At 42.1% G+C, this 21,690-nt stretch overlaps 1 protein-coding gene across 2 annotated transcripts in view; it reads left to right on the top strand.

The window, feature by feature from the left end:
• CCDC60 (coiled-coil domain containing 60) overlaps positions 1-5,917 on the top strand; it is a 138,696-nt gene extending 132,779 nt beyond the window's left edge. The window contains exons 16-17 of one of the 2 annotated variants that reach the window (XR_010920230.1): positions 2,269-2,427; positions 5,852-5,917. Coding sequence is in view for 1 of the 2 variants with exons in the window: in XM_067550288.1 (XP_067406389.1) it covers positions 2,269-2,334 (66 nt within the window). In the remaining variant the exon portion in view is untranslated. Of the gene's footprint in view, positions 1-2,268; positions 2,432-5,851 lie in introns of those variants that run through there. The other variant, XM_067550288.1, reaches the window with a different exon arrangement.
• Positions 5,918-21,690: the final 15,773 nt, after the last annotated feature.

Raw genomic sequence — 21,690 nt, 5'->3', positions numbered from 1 at the left:
TTACCATCAGTCTGCTGTTTTCTAAGAGGATAGAATGACTCCTCCTCACCAACAGAGGATACTAAAGAAGATTACTGAGTTACCCCTCCATGGAAATGTATTATTTCACCCCCACAATTTGCCTTCTCAATGCCATCCCTGGGAGCAGGAATGCAATGACAGCACAAGATGTTCATTCTCTGTAATTCCAAGGTGCTACAGCTCTTCCCATTAATAGTAAATCTGGCTTTTCAGTGACTAAGCCTGAAATAAGAAAGAAGCCACTGATCTTGGGATTTCCAGGCCTGTCAAGCTTCCAGCAGAACATCTGGTTGGGCAGAACCCTAGAGTTCAGTTCCTCTTCCAACCACACAGTGAAGGAAAACAAGACTGAAATCAGGATCCAGGTCAGTACAATAATCACTGAAATGTCAGTAATACTTTGTTGATGAACATGTGATATAATGGCCTTGTTGTTTTACTCTGCGTAGAATCTATAAATAAGGCTTGTGTTACACTAGGGTGTCATTTCAGCCTATATGCAAGTCATACTTCATTACTTGGCCTTTTATGACATCTTGTGGTGATAGCTGATACTACATTCAACCTAAATCAAGGAACTTCTGGGTTATCAAATCCAGTCCCCTGCTGTTGCAGGCAAGGCAACCCTGTCTTGCAATCCGAGTCATAAATGGATCAAGATCCATCTGAAAACTAGTTGTGTTGCTTGCCTCCCCCACCCACTACTCCTATTGAAAGGCTGTCATAATTAATCATTTAAATCATAATTTAACAGCCTGTGATCTCATAGCTGAGCTGTCATTTCCCTGGCTGGCACCTACTGTCATATCAGTCTTTATTCTGAGTTGTTGAATACAGTTCAGAATTGGGGATGTCCTCATGAGCAAAGTACCAGGTTCCAGCTCTTCCCTGATAAATCAGAAATGGAAACTTAAAGGGCCAGATCCTCATCAGTAAATCAGTGTGTCTCCATGGAAATCAATGGACCCACACTGAGTTATACCCACTGAGAAACTGAGCTAAATACAATACCCACCTGGAGAGGTGAAGAAACAACTTGACAGAGCCAGATGGCTACCCAGAAGTTACCTACTACAGAACAGACCCAACAAAGAAAACAACAGAACACCACTGGCCATCACCTACAGCCCCCAACTAAAATCTCTCCAACACATCATTAAGGATCTGCAACCTAGCCTAGCAGATGATCCCTCACTCGCTCAAACTGTGGGAGGCAGACCTATCCTTGCTTACAGACAGCCCCACAACCTGAAGCAAATACTCACCAGCAACCGTACACCATACAACAAGAACACTAACCCAGGAACATACCCCGGCAACAAATCCCGTTGCCAGCTCCGCCCACACATCAACTCCAGTGACACCATCACAGGTCCTAACCACATCAGCCACACCATAAGAAGCTCATTCACCTGCACATTACTAATGTAATATATGCCATCATGTGCCAGCAATGCCCCTCTGCCCAAACCGGCAGTTTACATTGCCCAAACCAGACTGTCACTACACAAAAGAATAAATGGACACAAATCAGAGAGAGAAAATAATAACATTCATAAACCAGTTGGAGAACACTTCAATTTCCCAGGACGCTCTGTAGCTGACTTGAAAGTTGCTATACTTCTACAAAAAAACTTCAAAAACAGACTTCAAAGAGAAACTGCAGAGCTGGAACTCATTTGCAAACTTGACACAATCAAACTGGGTCTAAATAGGGACTTGGAATGGTTCTCTCATTACAAGAAGTAATTGTCACTGTTCACACATTCTCATCTCCTAATCAATGGTTGTGAATAGGCCTTAACTACTTTAACTGAATGGACTTTGCTTATAACTAACTTCCCCATTGTTGTTCCTTACCCTTAGATGTGTGTATATATATATATATATATATATATATACCCCCAATCTGATTTTTATTCCTTACATCTGACGAAGTGGGTTACAGCCCATGAAAGCTTATGCCTGCAAAAGTTAAATTTGTTAGTCTTTAAAGTGCTACAGGACTCTCGTTGTTTGAACTAAAGAATCTACCCAAATGTCAGATGAGTTATTTCTGCCTAATGTAATTTGCTCCTGTCTGTACAGTGCTTTGACTATAGAAAGCACTATGTCAGCACTGGATGTTACACAGATTTTGTAGAGGAAAAGATGGCCCTCTTGGCAATGGCTCCTCTCTCTCTCCCTCCCTCTTGCCAAGGGCTGCCCCAATGAGAACTGCAGCTCCTCTCTCTTCCTTCTGTCCAGGTGATGGCACCCACAAGTAGAATCTGCAACTTCTCTTCTTCTCATCCAGGGAAGTTTCGTGGGTAGGAACAGCAGCTTGTCTCTTCCTCACTGCTGACAGCTTCCCTCTATACGAATTGATGAAAGATCCTCACGCCTGCTCCAGCGCATTTATGTCAGGTAAAAGGGCTGGAATTACATGAAGGGAGATCCTAAAAGTTTCAGATCCAGCTGGGGGACAGTTCCCCTGGCGCGGGAACTGAAGAATACAGCCATAAGACGGCCTGCTAAGGATCCTCTCCCAAGCACTGGCATAGGGGGCATAAGGTACACAAGGGCAGGATGGGTGTGTTTGGGGTGGGACAACAACATGCACTACTGTGGAGACTGTGGGCAGTGCTCCAGGAAACCTCTGTAACAGACAGGTCCCCAGCGTTGCATAAATTACCCTGGGAGCTACACACCAGTGTGGGCTCGCCAGGGTAGTAAAGATGGCTTTAAACCTACTTTCAGCCTCCCTCTGGGCCATGAATTCTGTGCTGCCCAGCTGAGAGGCACAGCACAGAATCTCACCAGTCTCTGTACATGACTGTGTATTGTTACTGCACGTGCATGCAGGTACAGTCAGATTTAGATATGAATTATGTCAAATATCTGCCTATCGTAGATTTTCTTAAGTGCCCATTACCAGGGTGCCTACCCATGTTCATGCAGATCAGTAGCTGAGCGCACTCCCTCCATGCAGACCTAGCGAGCAGGGTCAACACCTGTGCTGCACTCACTCCCAACTGTGGTGTGCTCTGACATTTGAATGTTGTGGCATAACTCAGTTTTATCATTTTAATCGAAGAGAGTATTCCTTGATCAATAACCGGAAGCTTTTATCTTAATCATTGATCCCTGATTCATAAATATGCAGCCTTTTAGCCTGTCAGTAACATGGCTTACACTTTTTTAACGTATGCTTTAAAAAAAGGGGTAGTCAAAAACAATAAATACCCTCTCCAATGGGATATGGAAACTGTTACAGCCATGCCAGCAACAACCATGTTTGCAAACTGCCAGAACGTGTGATGACTACTTTTAAATTAGTTTGTTGCTAGCATAGTTCAAGCTGCAGTATGGACAGAATACATCTGTTCTAGCTTGATCCATTCCAGTTTTGACTAGGCAATGTGGCTCTGTCTACACTACCAAACTTGATAGCTGTAATTTGCTATGCCTGGTAGTGATAGTGGGAGCTACGATGTAGACAGAGCCTTCATTTACAATTAAAACACCTGAGCTTGTGTGCATTTCTCCCTTAAGTAAACATTGTTTTTGGGGTTTTTTTTAATTTACGCTTTTCATTTAATGTAATTATACTGAAGCAAAAGTTTTGTATGTTCCTTGGTGTTTTATAAAGTTTATTGCCTTTCATGGGATAAATTTATGTATAATCCTGATGTGTCAAAATAGCCACAACCTATACTAGTTCCCTGTTTAAATAAACCTCAGAGGCCTTTTGTAACCTAATCTTGGGCACTGTGATTTATCCCAATTCTTGGTTACATACTCTGAGAAGATTAAGTAATATTTCTTGCAGGTTGCAGTGATTTTGGGAGATGGTTGAGCACACTTGATCTAGATCAGGATGATAGTAAGAAATGATGCTTGTGGGCTATGTACAGCTAATTTGTGGTGAAGCTGTCAAAATGTTATGAGGAAAATGAACATAAATGATGACAACTCACTCATATGCTTTGAGAATTTTTTAAATACATTTTTGCAGCTTATACAAAGTTTGTGCAACGTTTCCAAATTTTAGAGCAGTTTTAGATTGGCTGATAACTGGGAGGGTTACGTTTTCTTAGGATCAGGACTTAGTTGCAAAAAAAAAAAAATGGGATCAGCTTGAAGAATCAGTTTTTCAACATTCAATTCTTAGTCATATAGATTATCTATCTATGATACTTATATGGCCCTCATTACCATAGTATCTGAACACCTCCCAGTCTTTAAGGCATTTATCCTCATAGCTCTCCTGTGAGGTAGGATGGTATTACCCCCATTTTATAGCTGGGGAATTGAGGCACAGAGAGGCTAAGCAACTTGTCCAAGGTCACACAGGAAGTCTGTGGCGGAGCAGGGACCTGCTCTTTCAAATCCTAAACACTGAACTTCCTTCCTCTCTGTTTAGGGATTATGTTTTGGGATTAATGAGCACTTTACAATCTCAACTAGTGGGGCAGTTGCTTTTAAATTCAATTAATACCACTCTATTAGCTGAAAGGAGAAGCGCAAACTCAGTGTGACTGCCTATTGCATATAAAGGAAAGATGGTCTTATAAGATATTGGACTAGCAAACAGGAAAACAGGGTTCTACTCCCTGTTGTGCTATGGACTTCCAGTGTGACCTGAATTGCTCTGTGCCTCAGTTTCCCCATCTGTAAAACTGGGATAACAACACTTTGCTGACTCATAAATTAAGGCTCAAATATTAAGCTAGTGAGTGCCATAGAAAATCTAATACATCTAATAAATTGATATAATAAATAACATCCAGCTCCACCTCTCAGCCTTCCCTTCTGCTTATTAGTAATTTTGAAATAAACATCTCCATTCTGTTCTTGTAGGAAGTATTTTACTACACCAGAAAAGTAGCTAACCATTCTACTGCATCAATAACAATACTCCTGTGTTTTACTTTAGACATAAAGAACAGCAGCTTATAAATACAGACTGTAAAATAAACACCTCTATCCTTCCTGAAGATATGCTGCTTTATGGTAAATAAATGACCCTGTTATTCTTAGGATACTCTGAAATAGGGGCATATCTTTTTAATTGGAATTTCAGCAGTCTGTGTCACCATTCTACTGTACTGTAAAATAATGACACTGCGCTGGCGTCTTAAAGAGAAGTTGCCATATTTAGCTTTAGACATAAAAACAGCAATTCTTTTTTGCTAACTCTTGTTAATAAATATCACAGCTCTAGCATTCCAGAAGATAAAAGTACACAGTAATTAACTCCAGGGCATTTGGGACCTCGGTCATTGTGAGATCAAAAGGGGTGTAAAATGTCCAAGCTGATCTTTCTAGCAAATCAACTCTAGTCTCTGATTCAAGTCCTCAGTTGTGGCACTGATAGTCATGTTCATAACTGTGTAACAAACCTACACAAAGCAAGCTGAAAAATAAATTTACCTCGCAGTCAATTTAGCCAACCAACAAAAGAAACTGAACAACACTGAAAAGAAAAGGCAGAGGAGGGAAGAAACTTTATTAATAAGGATGCAGCTTGTAAGAGTCCCCAGCTGCCCAGCCTTATCTCATTAGAGGCAGGAAGCTATCTTCTCATGGACCTAAAAGCAACCTACAAGGGAAAGCCAACGGTTCAGAATGGAAGGAAAAGAGATTAGGGTTGTAGTTACACGGAGCTTTCCAAGTCGTCTTCATCTAAGCACTGCAGTGTTCTCTTTGAGGTGTGTGATGGCAAAGGCTGATATCATTTTAGCTGAGTTTTTTTCTTCTGGGAGGAATGAAAGGAGACTCATTTCCCGTTGTGCGCTTGTGAAAGCATGGGAGGTCCCACACTGACTGATTTCTTTATGTTTCCAAGTAACTACTTCTCCCTTGTTTGACTGAGTTTGTCAGTGGGTCTTCCCTCTCCTTCGTGACTCAACGGTCCCTCACTGACTCTTGTGGTTTGCTCCACCATCTAGCCACCACCCACTGAGGTAAGTGACAAGACCGAGAGGCTTCACTTGGGCAAAGCAGCTAGAACAATCCAGTCTTCTCAGCGAAGGATGGAGGGCTTGTTTATGGCTATTGGAGCTAGAGCGGGGCGAAGTGAGGCATGGTGCCTGTACAGTGTGGGAGCCTCCCCGTTTGCGCCTCTGCAGCACCTTTACAGCCAGAGCCGGAGTGCCAGGAGAGGCTGTGTGGGCTCATCTGCTGGGATGGCTGCCATTCTGGCTGACACAATGGGGATTGAACCAGGGCTCCCTGGAGCTAACTCCAGGAGCTGCTGCCACTTGAGTGAAAGAACCAAGGTTCCCTGTCGGGCTGTGACAGACTCCTGTCCTCTGTAGATCGGCACAGAGGGGGCGTGTACCACACTTGCCAGCGGGTTACACTTGCACTCAGACAGCCATGCTGCAGCTGCCTTCACTGCATGATTGCTGGGGAGAAGGTGTCTCCCACAGCCCTTTTCTTTCACCCACAGGGCAGCTTCTGGAGCATTTACAATTTGGCTCTAACTACTCTGGGGCCCAGTCTTGCTGCCATAAAGGTCAACGATAAAACTCCCATTTACTTGAGTGGGAGGCTCATTAGGGTTGCCACCTGTGTTCCCCTGATCATCCCTCTTCTGAGAGAGCTGTCCTGGGAAATCTGTAAATAGGATTGCCACCTGCCCAGGCGTGACACCTCCCGGGGGTGGGCACCTAGGATTGTGGAGCACCTCGCTAACACCTGTCTTTAGCATGAAGAAGTGATATCTGTGCCAGCCAGGGGTCAGCTCCCAGCTCCACCGGCCAAGACAATACAAGCACTGCCCTACAGGCTTTGCAGGCCCCACTGTTACTCTACAGGTTAGCGATAGGCACACTCCAACCCCGACCCTTCCGAGCGTCTCCTTGGAGTCAGCCCTTGGTCCACTGGGCACTCACACTGTTCATATATTCACTGTTCCCAAAGAAACACCACACCCCAGCTTATCCGTTCCACCTCAGACCACCCCTCTGCTTCACCACAGCACTTAGATTTGTTCATAGTGAAATGAAGTGCAATTTTTATTTAACAAAGCAGAGAGTCAAGAAATAACAGTTAAAGTATTGAAAATAAATGATTACATATAAAATAAAATCATAACACACATTCTAGAGTCTAAACTTAATTAACAAAAGATATTCTTATGTCCAATAAACTACTGCTCATCCAAAATCCCTGCAGCACTTTACAGCCAGGCTGGCCATGACACTTTTTTCATGAGATAAGCATGCTGTCAGTTTGCCTCCTAGAAGTATTTAGTGTGTCTCTTTGTACTCCAAGGTATGCTGGACCAATCCTTTGTTTTATTCATAAACAGACACGCCCCTGCTGTTTGTCTCTTCTTTTGGATTTCTCTCCTGTAGATTTCACAATCTCTGAATTTGCACCTGGCTCAGTATGCAAACAGACATACAATACACAATATACAAATGGGAGCTAGGTGTCAGCTACCTCTCACCTGAAAGAAACATCTCTGAGGGATGTCACCTCCTGGTGAGCTGTCTTCATGCCAAGACTTTAAAAGCATAATTTTCAGTATAGATACATAACTCTTTAAATATATTCCATACATATATTTTGCAATATTTATGATGACCAATGGGAACTGGCTTTTGGTATAGACCTCACATGCCAACCTTGGGTGAACTATTATGCAGCTATATTTCAGGACCCACCTAAAAATGGGAGGAAGCTTGTTAGCAGGTTTCAAAATATACTAAGCAACTGAAAAGTTTTAAAATCTACTAAAGCAATTCTTACACTACTTCCTACACTCTATATGTGAACCATAAAAACCCCCTTTAAACAATGTAGGGTGCTGAAATTCGGCTGTTTGGTTTGATAGTTCCAGAAAGCGTGTGTGATGAGGATAGGGCCCCGCCCACCAGGTTATGGTTTCACTCAGAGTTTCACCCAAATTATCATGGCAACGTCCAGACCCTGCCCTCTTTTTTTTTTTCCAAGCCAAAAAAACTTCCCCTTGTATGGAGACCCCGGTTGAAAGGTAGTAGATGCTGTTCCACAAGAGGCTTTAGGGAATAAAGACGACCCACCTCCCAAGTGGGTGAGGGCACTGACTGCATATGCACTGTGGGGAGTGGTCTGGTCATGCCCTCCCCCCTCAGATGCACCCTGTAGTCAAGAAACAACTGAAGAGGAGAGAAAAAGAAAAAATCTATTCTCCTCTGGGCTTCGACCTCCCCTGTTTACTGCGAGGATGGGACCATCTTTGCCCAGGGCTATGCACAGCTCACACAAGGTTTTGCCTCAGGACTGACTGGAAAAGCCTCTGTAGAACCAGCTGAAGTTACCCAGCAGGACTCGCAGCCTTCTCTCTGGACTCAGAAACATCCCCCAGGTTGGTGCTAGTTATGGCTCCTGCATGGCTGGGAGCAGAACTGGACCTAAATCCTGCACTAATGACTTGAGTTAACTGAGGCTTAAAAGGTAAAACAAAATGGTTTATCTTTCATTCCTGTTCTTAAGGTGAAGAGTTATTTGGTTTTGGTTTTTAGCACAATCTTTTGTAAATTACACCCCACTATAGATTTAGTTCTGATGCTATAAGTTGTAGTGGATTTTAAATTTTTTTTAAAAGGACCATAACCAAGGACAACCATAATGGTTGTCAGCTGGGGTATTTAATTTATTTCCTGTGCCAGACCATAATAACAGTAATCAAAACATCATCTGCATACATAATTTATTAGAACTCTTTCTGGAATATTCTAACCCATCTCTTTAAGAGACTTGTTTGCTGTTTGTACTTTCTCCACACCCATCACAGTAGACTGGGGTGGGTCAGAATTGAGAGCTGGCAGATGATGTAGTTTAAACAAAATAGAGTAGTTGAGAGGGAGAATATGATGCTCTTCTGTTCTCATTTACTTAACAGAGGAAAGGAACAGAACACAATCACTGTGACCCAAATAATGTAAGCAACTGAGATAAGAAATCCAGAAAGCAGCACAGCGCTTCATAATGGACTTTGATACAGCAAACTTGCCAGGATGCACTACTGATGTGACCAGGTCTAAAAGAATTCAAGCTACAGGCAAGAAAGAACTTTTGATAGCTTTTCAAAAGCCCCTCTAAGCTCCTCGGGAGAATCACGAAATGTTCTTGTACATGAACCTTAATAAGAAAACTTTTATTCTCAAACAGTCAGTCGTATACCCTAAAACTGGTGCTGGGATGAGACTCAGGATATGGCTACACTACAGTAAAAAGCTTGGGTCTGGCCCAAGACAGCTGACAGGGTTCAGGTTGCAGGGCTGTAAAATTGCAGTGCAGACATTCTGAGACCCCTTGTATGTCATCCCACAGGGACTGCATCTCCCACACATATTGTTTTGCCCATTAGAGGATCTTCTAATGTAGTCATTAAAATAGGCATCATCTAAGGAGAATTCTGGGCCTGTTTCACAAGTGTGTTACTCCAAATTTTAGCCCAGTGTCATTCCACTGAAGTAAAACTGGAGTAACGCAATGGTGAATCAAACCCGAACATGACAACTGTTCTTATTAATGTAGTTGGAAAACCTTTAATAAGGAATGTGTGTGTGTGTGTGTGTGTGTGTGTGTGTGTGTGTGTGTGTGTGTGTGTGTGTGTGTGTGTGTGTGTGTGTGAGAGAGAGAGAGAGAGAGAGAGAGAGAAATGTAGTTCTTATGGAATGATGCACAATGGAAAAGTGTTAAGGCTATTAATTATTTACAGGATTAATGTTGGGTCTAACCCGCGAAGCTCACATCAGAATCCAGATCTGAATTTCCCCAATGTCTGGAATGCTAGGCTTCAGTTTTTTGGTTCAGGCCCTTCTTTATGTATAACTAACAAAACTGATCCAGACATACATAGCACAGCCATGAAACATACACACACAACCAAATACAACAATTAGATTCACTGGGCCAAACTCGTATCTCAGTTACACCAGTTTAAATTTGGAGTTGATCCAGTGAAGCTAGTGGAGATCTTCCAGATTTACACTGGGTGAGAGCCAAATATGACCCATTGTCTATTTGTTCATTCTATATATCAAAGTTTCAAAGATATTAGTTAAAGAATCCTAAATAATCCCAGAATAGCAAACATTCCAATAAAAACCTACACAAATTGATCCAAAAAAACTTTTCAAAATTACGAAGACAATTTGACTCCCTAATGGAAGATAGAATGCAAATAAGCATGGTGACTTTCTTTGTATTCCAGAATAAAAGAGATGGTTTCTAGGTTGTGAAGCTGCTCAAATTCTAGCACTACAGAAGGTAGTACAAGTAACTCCAGGCAAAGAATTGCTCAAAAATAAGAAATGTTATTGTAATCTTTTTCTCATTTACAGGAACAGAAAAATATTCATGTTTGTTTGAATCACTGTATACTGTTCTTCAGATTCTAACCAGAGTAAATGGGTGGAAAATTAGTTGTACAGTTTAGAAGCACAAGATATAACTAAGAAAATGTCTGATCTTAAACCCCCAGGTAATGACTATTTCCAGATGGAAAGAGGTAGCAATAGATTTAATGTAAAATAATGGCCTTCCAAAGACAAATGCTTGTAGATTTAAGAGTACAAGGAAATTAACTCTTGGAATATGCTCAGTTGCAGAAAGGTTTCACTACTTAATCAGAGCAATTCAACACATTCTAGATGCATTTATCTGAAGTGATAATGTTCTAGTCCTTGGCAAAACTCAAGCTGACACAGTACTATTGAAGCATCTCAACAACTAATAATTCAATCAGCAGCAAATCCAAATGCGAATTAAATCACATTGCAATTGAATTCTGTGGACTATCTTTTCGCAAAAGAGGTTACACCCAAACCTCAGAAAAGAAAAAGCAGTTAAGAGTGCAGCAATACCAGAACATACTAAGTAGGTGCATCCTTCCAAGCAATGGCTAATTATTGTGCATCTTACACACAATGAATTTACCATGTTTCATGTGTGCACCATTAAGCACTCAGAATATTGTATTTCAATGGTCAAATTCCATGCCACATTAAAAAAGAAACCCAGTCAATGTCAGCCGTGCCAATGATATGTTTTGATCATGCCTAACTGAGCAAATGACAGATGCCAGTCTAGCCATATTAACACAACACAAATGTGTTGATAGCACAGAAGTAGTGATGTCATACTCTGTAAGCCTAAATACTGGCACCCCCATCTACCTGAGGAATTGCCTCGAACCCCAGGCCATACTACCACAGCTGCAGTCAGCAGGGGCACTTGTGGTTGCATTGCAGCCTCATTGCAAAAGAGAGGGGCTAGCTGGCAGCGTGTTCTCTGTGAGTGCTCCAGGGCTCTGGAACTTGTTCCCCATCTTGGTCACCGATTTTGTGACTTTTCAGGCAAGCTACAAAAGACATCTCAATAGGGAGCGGGCTGAGCATTCCATAGAACAAAGGAGTGGAAAGGAGCTTTTTTTATTGGTGGCTGGCTAGCAGAGTTCCTTAGTGTCTGAATGATTATTTTAATGTTGCTGGGGTTTTGCTGTAATATTAATTATGTGTTTGGTCATCTAGAGCCTTGTCTAGGCATCTCATTTCTTTTTTTCAATTTAAATAATCATTTAAAAAGTTTAACAGTGAATGAGACAGTGCTGTCAGTCAGAGAGGAGAAATTCAACTGTTTCCTCGGCACTTGTTTGCTCCCAGATTTGTTTATGGAGAAACATGTACCAAAGGACATCAGGGACCTTTGACAATGTATGGGAAACCAGAGCCCAGGACTCTAGCTCGCAATGAAAGATGGAGTGGGCATCTGCACAAGTATGACTGTGATGTCACATTAAACCAAGGAAAGGTGATACATCTGTTTCTCTTTCCAGACATTCATTAAAGAATCAGCATGAACTGGCCCCACCAGTAGGAAAATACATCGATTTCGTCTCTTCAAATGCAGTGCTGACTATCAGCACTAGCAAAAAGACATGTAGCAAATGCAAACACGACCCTCGGCATGCTAGTAAAGGGAAGATAACTCTTTCCAACTCTTAACACATCTCTGTTTTGAAATGCACATATTAGTAGAGCTACTAGTAGAGCTACTGAAAAGCAGACAAGACAAGAGACAGTCCTGTCGTGTCCCTGGAACCAGGTATATTATAGAAGAAATAATGCCACTGATACAAAGAGATTCAGGATAGGTTATACAAAATGCTAATCCAACTACAAAAATTCCAACATGTCCAATATGGCTGGGGAAAAAGGGCCTGATCCTCCACCATTGACATCAATGGGAATTTTGCTTTTGACTCCAATGAGATTACTGAATATTATTATTATTCATGTTTATTACAGGGTGCCTAAGACTGAGGCCCTGTGCAAACACAGAGTACTCTCTCCACATCCATGGAGAGGGCTGCTGAAGTGAGGCAGCTGCTAGGACTGTTGAATTAATTCTGTCAATGTATGCTGCCAATTACCCCTACCTGTTCCTTATCGGTCCAAGAATAAATGTTCTTGTTAGGGCAACTGGCCAATTCTCTATATCTAGTTTTATTAAGGCCACCTGCCACTGTGATATACGAGTGCCTTCATGAGAAATTACCAACCAAAAACACCCACCACATTGGTTACAATATAATATTATGTATTAGAGCAATTCCCTAGGTGTAACCAGTGTAAATAAGTAAAATGTTAGAAAATCAGTAAATTGCATAGATTTAATTCATCCTCATAAATTAATAATATTTTAGCATCCTTGACTTGTGGGGATTTGAAGACACTCAGTTACTTCCAGGATTGGTGTCCTACCAAAAAATAAAATGTATTAGTTTCCCTGTATATGGTGCTACCTGTATGGAGATTATTAATCCTCTGTGACATCAGAGCCCAAAACCTTACTTCAGATCTAGGAAACATTATCTTTATAATATCTTATAGCACAGCCTTCATCACCTAATAGCAGAGGAAGAGTACACGCCAGTTGTTCATTCAGAATCACCCCATGAGAGCTATGAGTAAGCAGCCGAGTGTAGTCCCTGCAGTTTTCTCCTTTCCACTTCCTTGTAATGCACAAGGGAACTTAATGCTTTCAACATGTCCCTGGGCATGCTGCTGCTTTCCCCAAGTTCTGCTGTACAAACATTATCACTAGCAGATGGGGCCGGAGAACACTGAAGCATTTAAAATCAACTGGCTAACCATTAACTCCCAGAAAGTTGCCAATGAAGAGTCAGTTAGTGCCAGCATGATGAATTGGAGTGTATAAGATTCCTTTTTCTCTGAGCTTCTTAAAGCTATTATAGCCTTAGTGGAGCCCTTGCACTCTTCGCTATTGAATTGGTACTCACATTTACCTAATCTAATTTACTCATAAAATATCCCATGTTTCCCTTCACACTGATGCCAACCTATCCCCTGGCATCTACAAGTGAGTCAGCTACATCTGTTAGAGGCCAAGACTTAGTTTCCTTACTCATATAAGGAGTTTTTGTTGTTATGTATTATTTGTACTACAACAGCATCTAGGAACCGGGTCACTGACCAGGACTTCATTGTGCTAGGTGCTGTACAAACAGAAAAAAAGATGGTCCCTGGCCAAGGAGCTTATAATCTAAGTATCAGACAAGTGACAACATCTGGATATAGACAGATGGGAGAATACGAGTAAACAATGAGACAATATTGGGAACCACAGTAGGCTGTGGTCTCTGCACACCAGCAACCTGACTATTGTCAAGTTGTTTGTAGGCATCACGGCAAAGGAGAGTTTTGAGGAGGGATCTGAATGAGGCTAATGAGGTAGCTTTGCAGATGTTTCCTGGGAGTCAGCTCCTCCCAAGCACAAGGGGCAGGACTGGAGAAAGCACAAAGGGGCTTGTTTGAAAATGTAACAATTGGGCAGTGGATACCGGCATCATGGACCAATCAGAGGTGAGCATCGACCAGCTTGATAATGAATGAGAGAGAATAGGTAAAGTGGGAGGTTGACTGTGAGGAGACTTGAAAGTGAATATAAGCCGCTTATGTTTGATGCAATAGAGATGTAGAAGCAAGTAAAGGCATGTGAAAGAGGGTGACCTGGTCAAAACAAGGGGCTAGGAAAATGATCTTTCCAGCAGCATTCTGAATGGAGTTGAGCTATGAGCTAGGGCTGTGCGGTTCCACCGCAGTCAGAGGCATTGCTTATGCTAGAAAGGACTACTTGCAGAGTGAGGGTTAGAGGAGCAGGACTTCAGTCAGCAGTTTGTTTACCTTTCTCTTTACTACCCATCCCACCCTACAAGCTGTTTTTGACTTTACCCAGAATGGGAAATTCCAACTGCTCAGAAACACACGCTAGTTATTAAAGATGAATTCATGCCTCAAAGACCTGATCCTGAATTCAACCATTCCAAAATGTGGGGGTGACTGGATCTAAGGTTTTGGTTCAGCCCATTATAAAGATGGGGACTATTTGCAAAATGGAAAACCAGTCCAAGATTTGGATTTAGTTCATCTATGAAGTTTGGGTATGCTGGATCCAGGATTCTGGTTTGAGCTCATTATGATCCAAATCACAGCCTCTGACCCACGCTGAAGAAACATGGAGTGATTTTGACCCTGAAATGTCTAAAGCCTTAAGAAGGGACCAATCAAGTAGAAAGTCTGAAGAGAGAAAAAACTTGAGTCCCGCACCGGGCTGGATTTAGGGACAAGTGACCCAGGCAACATTTGCCCAATACTTTTCTCTCATCAAATACAAGGCAAAGGCATCCAGGCTCTGGACTCTTGGCAACACTGCCTAATGCTACTGTTAGCTGATTTTCCTAAAACAAAGCCTATGAATGATCTCCAGTAGAATAGAAATTAAGAAGCATTTAAATATTTTTGCTCTAATCTTGTTATCCAAGTTTAATAATGAAATTGGATTACATGATTTGCAGTCTTCTGAGGCTGTCTTTTTATTTTTTTCTCCAATGGCAGGAATGTCTCTGATTGTCACAGAAAGAATCCCTAAGGAGAAAGTCTAACTGAACATTGGAAGTGGTCTGAGGGAGTGTGCATCTTTAAAAGACTTCTAGCAGTCAACTCCAATTCCATTGGGGCTTGAGACTGACCAGACTGACTGATTACTTGGGTGACTTCCGTCACTCATGACCCTTCTTCTAGCCTAGGTGAAGATGGTTCCAGGGAAGGTCAGAGTATTCTGAAAGATTTGCATATTTGTTTTTGATCTGTCCACAAAATAAAAACCTTTGTGAAACCAGAAAAATGTTATTCCTATGTCTCATTTATTTGTTCTTTTCCCCTATTTTCTGCTTCCTAATGGGGAATGTGCTGGCTTTGAGCTGGAAAGGAGGAGTGGTATCTGTCGGGAGATAATAAAGAAATTAAAGATGCTCAGGGGACAGTTTTAAGATGTCTCCAGTTGTGATGCTGTCAGGCTAATATTCATTCTGCCATGTATCCTGTCTCAAAAAACTTCTGGCTGTTCTCCTTTTTCTGGGCCCAGTGAACTGGAAGGGTTCCCAGGCCTACTTTCCCTATTGAGGGCATTGCAAGCAATCTAAAAGAAGTGCTGTGGTCCCTTACCTACACTGTAGCCACCGGGCCAGGCTGTGCTGAGAAAGGTGGCGTGGGGTCACGCTGCCCCAGGGAGAGTTCTGGCAGGCACTGTCTCTCAAGAGGCACCATCTGAGCTTCCCCACTTCTCCTGGCCAGCTCCATAAGCCAGTAAAGGGTGGGGGAAGCATTAGCCCTGCCTCTTCCTTGGCCCCTTTGGGGTGATTGACATCCCTGAATGCGCTAGAAGAGAGCAGTCCCCATGCTCAGGGATTGATTGATTGATTGATTGCCATTATATCTGGCCCCATATGGGGTGAGGAAGGGATGGAAAAGTTCCTTGCATTTTCTCCTCCCTCTCCTCAGCACATCCACACTAGCCCCAGACACCATCTGACCACAGCAGACTTACCATTACACCCAAATGGGCCAAATTCTGCGCACACACAGCTCCTGTTGAAATCAGTGGGAGCCATACATGTGTCACTGAGGGCAGAAGTTGTACCAATATGGTTTATAAAAGAGTTAAGTGGAGTTAGACAGACTTAGCTAAGTTTCTCTGTTAATCTCGTCCTCCGTCTGTGATTGGAATGCCTATTGAAATCAATGGGCAAGTTGCACAGGGACTGACCTGCCAGTTGCCCTAAGAAACACTGACGGAGGACATTTCTTAAAAGCTGAACTGTGGTATTCACTGCCTGTCTCGTCAAGGTATAGCAGTTCAAATGTATCATGTGTTATCAGTATCCTGAGGAAAGTCTCTGCTTCTTCCAGAAGTAGCCAGATATCAAACACTCATGTCTAATTTCTTTTGCAGGACTTTAGTACTGTGAGATCAGCCATGCTTACATATATGGTTACTCTGACCTATGTCCTTGCATCACCTAGCTGGATTTAGGGATCCAGTCGTTGGAGCACTCAGACATCCAGGTGAGCCATTCCTGAAATTCTTACAGACTTTCTGCCCAAATTTCCCATTGCATTAGGCATCCAGACCAGGAGATTTCCCAGACTGCATCGCCTAAATCTGTGAATCTAAGGGATTAATTGTATCTCTCTTTTTTTCTCCCTCTGTCTTCCTCCATAAGTGGAGACAATTTGATGGTATTTAAAAATTAATCAATTTCCTTCTAACAGACTGCCCTGCTTGCTTTTTAAAGCACTTTGTGGGGAAAAAAGTCTGCTAAACTCAGATACAGTAGCTGCTATTTGATAAAACTTTTGCTTCACAAACCCCTCAGTGATTTCACTTCTTATTAGAAGTGGAAACATTTTACAAATTGGAATTTTTTCAGTATCTCCATATAGCTGCCACTCTGTCTTTCTTTCCAGCCCACTAATATCCTCTAACAAATTCCTGTGCTCCAAAAGACTTTAATGCTTTTTAGAAGCAAAAGAGAGGCATCCACGTGTCTCTTTCAGGACCATATTTTTGAAAACCCACTATCCAACTGTACCTGCTTAAAATCCACCCCACTCCTCTGCCTGCCTCTGTGCACTTAATTTTGGTGCGTACTACTTTGCTTTTTTGTAGATACAATTTTTACACTTTTTCCTGTATAGACACTGAGGTGTAGGGGTTCAAACTGTATTTGTGTGAGCTAATTGGGTAGGCTGGTGGCTAGATCCTCACGTGCATGTGCAAAACGGCACAATGCTGTAAGATGATCCGGCCCCAATTCAGCAAGATACTTAAGTATGTGACTCCCTTTAAGCAGATCACTACTCATGTGCTTAAAGGTAGGCACATGCCTACATACCTTGTGGAACTGGGGTCCACGTGTCTCAAGGGAACAGGCCAACCCCCAACAGACAGCCCACCCCATGCAAATCTTGTTTCCTCTTTTTGATGGGACATTAAAAACCAAGGTACTTCCTGCTCTGCTTGGACATTAAAGATCCCATGGGGCTTGTACAAGAAGGGGGTTGCCTAGTGTCCGCCTCAGCCGAAGTTTTGGCTCTGGCTGTCACTCCAGCTGTGGTGGAATGTAGTTGCTGCTGCCCTCTCACATTAGAAATGTTTAATTGGGTGGGGAGTTACTCAAGTCCCTGCCCTTCAAACCTGACTCAGCCAAAATTCCCAATGAAAGCTTTGCCTGCATCAAGAGTGCAGGATCAGGCTTTTCATCCCAGAAAGTCTCAAGGGCGCCCAGAAAGTGCACTCAAGGATTAAAGGCCCGAGGAATGTTGGGAGGTGCTGCTTCTTTCCAGAGAGATGCTCAGTGCTCTCAACTCTCATTGAAGTCAGTGGTGAGCCGTACTTTAAAAATCAATAGTGCAGTATGACCCACTGTGTTTCCAGAGCGTGTTAGGCAATTACTATGGTATCAACGTGGTTGTGTTTAATTCTGAAGGCTTGGAAGGGAAGCCATGTAAATACGATTGATACCATCAGCTTTAAGTACCTAACTGCTGGCAACTTAAAATACTGTTGTATTTTGTTTTAATTCACATTTAGCCATTACATTCTGACTGTGTGGCACTATATCTGAAAACAGAAAGTCTATCTAAATATTCCTGCAGTTCTACTTTTTTTCCCCCTCTCCCCTTTGGAGTGAGCTAACAAGATTGCATTCAGTTCAGAAGGTAAATGGTATACTAATAATATTAGCTAAAAAGCTATTGTTCTTCATTAGCAGCCCCTTGAGGCCAAATCAGTCATTCTGCAGCTACAGAAAGCCTGTGCTTGAATACTAATGGGAAAATTGGCAAGTAAATGAACTGGAGTAATTCTTACCATTTCCTAACAACCTGGAATCCTTTCTTCTGACATTTTGATAAATCAGCAGGTTGTCCTACATGTGTTTTATTCCAGGATCCTAGAATAGGTCTTGAAAAATGCCTATTCGCTATACAGGTAAATATTGCATGTATATTACATTGATGTCCACACACACATTTTCCCATAGTATGAATACATGGAAATGGTGAAATCCTGGCCCCTTTGAAGTAAAGAGCAAAACTCCTATTGACTTGAATAGGGTCAGGATTTCATGCAAAGTATTTTGAACCTCATTTAAACATACAAGAATGAGTTTTGGAAATGAGAAACCAAATACTGTGTGGTTTTAGATATTGTACCTCAAAATGGAACTGGGGTGCGAGGGGGGGACAACAGGTGATAATAGCTTTCATCCATGGCTCCCAAAAAGATGAAAGTGGCCATTCATTTTTTTTAAATTTTTCTGACATTCTAACTGTATATTTATCATCTCTTAGAAGAGCAAGATCCTTAATCACAGATGTCAGGTTCTGGAGGAGGCCTGGAGAATTCTAGTACGATCTTCTCTTTCTTCTGCAACTCAGAGGTTAGTATTACAGCACTTCCCCTTCTGCAGTACTGGGCCAAGATGTGTGGCTCTGTCTCATCAAGCCAGTGCCACTCTGCTAAGCATCCAGCATGAGGTGTTCCAGAGCAACATGGTCACACATCCTCCCAGGAGACAAAGCGTACTGGGGGAAATTCCCCACAACTCACAAGGCCTTGCTAAGTGCTTCAGTGAGGCGCAGGCAGTTGTGTGGGCTCTCTGCACAGGCATCAAGAATTAGATCAGCTAACAAGGGCAGCAGATATTTTCTCTGAGTACTGGTAGCAACCTGGATCTTGCCACAGGAGATGAAAATATTTTAATGGTAATTCTGCTATCCAGTCAAATGTTGGGGTCAGTCACCCAGAAAGGGAGTATGAAGGGGATAAAACAGCAGCAAAGGCCAATCTGCAATCTGTATTCCCACATCAGCAGTCCTTACTTACCCAAGTAGGCCTACTGAAGTCAATAGGACTAATTCCATAAATAAGAGTTGTGTGGTGAGGCTTTTTTAGTTCCAATGCACCATGAGTTAAATATCAACTATGCCCCTTTAATCCTTCCTGAACCACCAGGCCATCACTTTGAGTATGTTGTGCCAATATTGTAAAAGGGTAAATGGGATGACCCAGGTAATTATAGGCCTGTCAGTCTGACATTGATCATGGGCAAGATAATGGAGCACTTGATATGGGGCTTGATTAATAAAGAATTAAAGGAGGATAATATGATAAATGCCAATCAATATAGGTTTAAGGGGAAATAGATCTTGTCAGACTAACTTGATATATTTGTTTATGAGATTACAAGTTTAGCTGATAAAGGTAATAGCGTTGATGTAATATACTTAGACTTTTGTATGGTATTTGACTTGGTGCGGCATGACATTTTGATTAAAAACTAGAAAGATATAAAATTAACATGGCACACACTAAATGGATGAAAAGCTGGCTAACTGACGGGTCTCAAAATGTAATTGTAAACAGGGAATTATCAAACAGATATGTTTCTAGGGGGGTCCTGCTATTTAACATTTTTATCCATGACCTGGAAGAAAACATAAAAGCATCATTGATAAAGTTTGCAGATGCCACAAAAACTGGAGGGGCAGTAAATAATGAAGAGGACAGGTCACTGATACAGAGCAATATGGATCACTTGGTAAGTTTGGTTCAAGCAAACAATGTGGTTTAATATGGGTAAATGTATAGGAACAAAGAACGCAGGCTATTCTTACCTGATGGGGAACTCGATCCTGGGAAACAGCAACTCTGAACAAAATGTGGGGGGCATGGTGAATAATCAGCTGAACATGAGCTCCTAGTGCGACACTGTGGCCAAAAGGGCTAATGCAATCTCTGGATGCATACACGGAGGCATCTGGAGTAGAAGAGAGGTTATTTTACCTCTGTATTTGGCACTGGTGTGACTGCTGCTGGAGTACTGTGTTCAGTTTTTGACTCCACTATTGAAGAAGGATGTTGATAAATTGGAGAGGGTTCAGAGAAGAGCCACAAGAAAGATTAAAAACAAGCCTTATAGTGATACTCAGGGAGCTCCCCTCCCCCAGCAAGAGGAGTAACACAAGCCTCAGGATAAGAGGCAAAAACTGATGAAGGGAGCTCAAGGCTGAGCATAAAGGCCATTAAACTTTGGGGGTTTTGTCTGTTTGGACTCTTCTGCTACCCCGAAAGGAGACTGAACTTGAAAGGTGACCTGGCTGGAGGGCAGAGCCACATAAAATGTGGGCTGCATATGCTCAACACCTTTGAAAATCTGGCCCAAATGGACAGATTTGTAAAGCTAATTAGGTGTCTAAAGATGCAGACAGATACCTAGTAGGTGCCTAGGCACTTTTGAAAATCCCACTAGGTGCTTATTTGTATATTGAGGTTGTTAAATACCTTTAAAAAATCTGGCCCAAGGTGTCTGAGGTTGAGTATGCAAAAACTAAGGCACCCAAAATCAAAACCCCAGTTGAAAACTTTGGTTTTTGGTGTCTCAGTGCCTCAGTTTGCCTGTCATTTTAAATGGAGATAGTAACAAATTTTAAACTGCTTTGGGATCTACTAAAGAAAAGGTGCACACCATTATTACCATAACTGTTTTGAGAGGCTTCAGAAGGAAATCAGATTTCCTTATCTTCTGGGACTAAAGGTAACTAACTCTGAAGGATGATGACCATCCTCCTTTTTTCATCTCTAGTCCCAGGGTTGCATTTTCTGACAGACCTGTTGGAACCCTTGATCCTGCAAATTGTTTTGCATGGACTCAGAGTATCCGCTCACATGGAACAACTTGCAGGATCAGGGCCTAAATTAACTCAGGGGTGAGTGCTGTAGAAAATCCAGACAGATAGAATCAGGTTTAATTTGGTACATTTCTTCAGGGTTATAAACCTGATAGCTCTCCAGTTGTTCATAGAGACTTCTAGGAAGAATCAGTTACATAAGACTAGATTTTTTTTTTTTTTAAACAAAAAACTAGGTAGATAAAATACTTGTCATGTCATCTTCACTCCTCAGAGAGAAGCAAAAAGGAGTAAAAACCTCTTCTTTTTTTGTCTCCTTTGTTGGTGGGCAGGGTACAGTGCACCAGTGGCTTGTGCTGAAGGTTAGCGAGAATTGACCAAATACATGTGGTTTATAAAGCTCTAATTGTGTCTTTAGCAGTATTTGCTGTAATTTTAATGAGTAAATGAAATGTTCGAAAGGGTTAAGCACTACCACTTGGGCCTCGTTTCTGTCCCTGGTTGTGGAGGCCTATAGACTTTTCTGGGGCTCCATGGGGGTACAGGGGCCTGAGAGAGGAAGGATTATCTAGTGACTAGGTCACTAGCCTAGAATTTAGGAGACCTGAGTTCAAGCCTCTCCTCTGCCAAG

This window comes from Emydura macquarii, unplaced genomic scaffold (assembly GCF_026122565.2).
Source record: "Emydura macquarii macquarii isolate MOO-44397 ecotype Brisbane River unplaced genomic scaffold, CSIRO-AGI_Emac_v2 contig_1254, whole genome shotgun sequence".
Classification (NCBI taxonomy): Eukaryota; Metazoa; Chordata; order Testudines; family Chelidae; genus Emydura; species Emydura macquarii.
The sequence above is the reverse complement of the archived record's forward strand: the minus strand, read 5'-3'. Positions and strand labels throughout refer to the sequence as shown.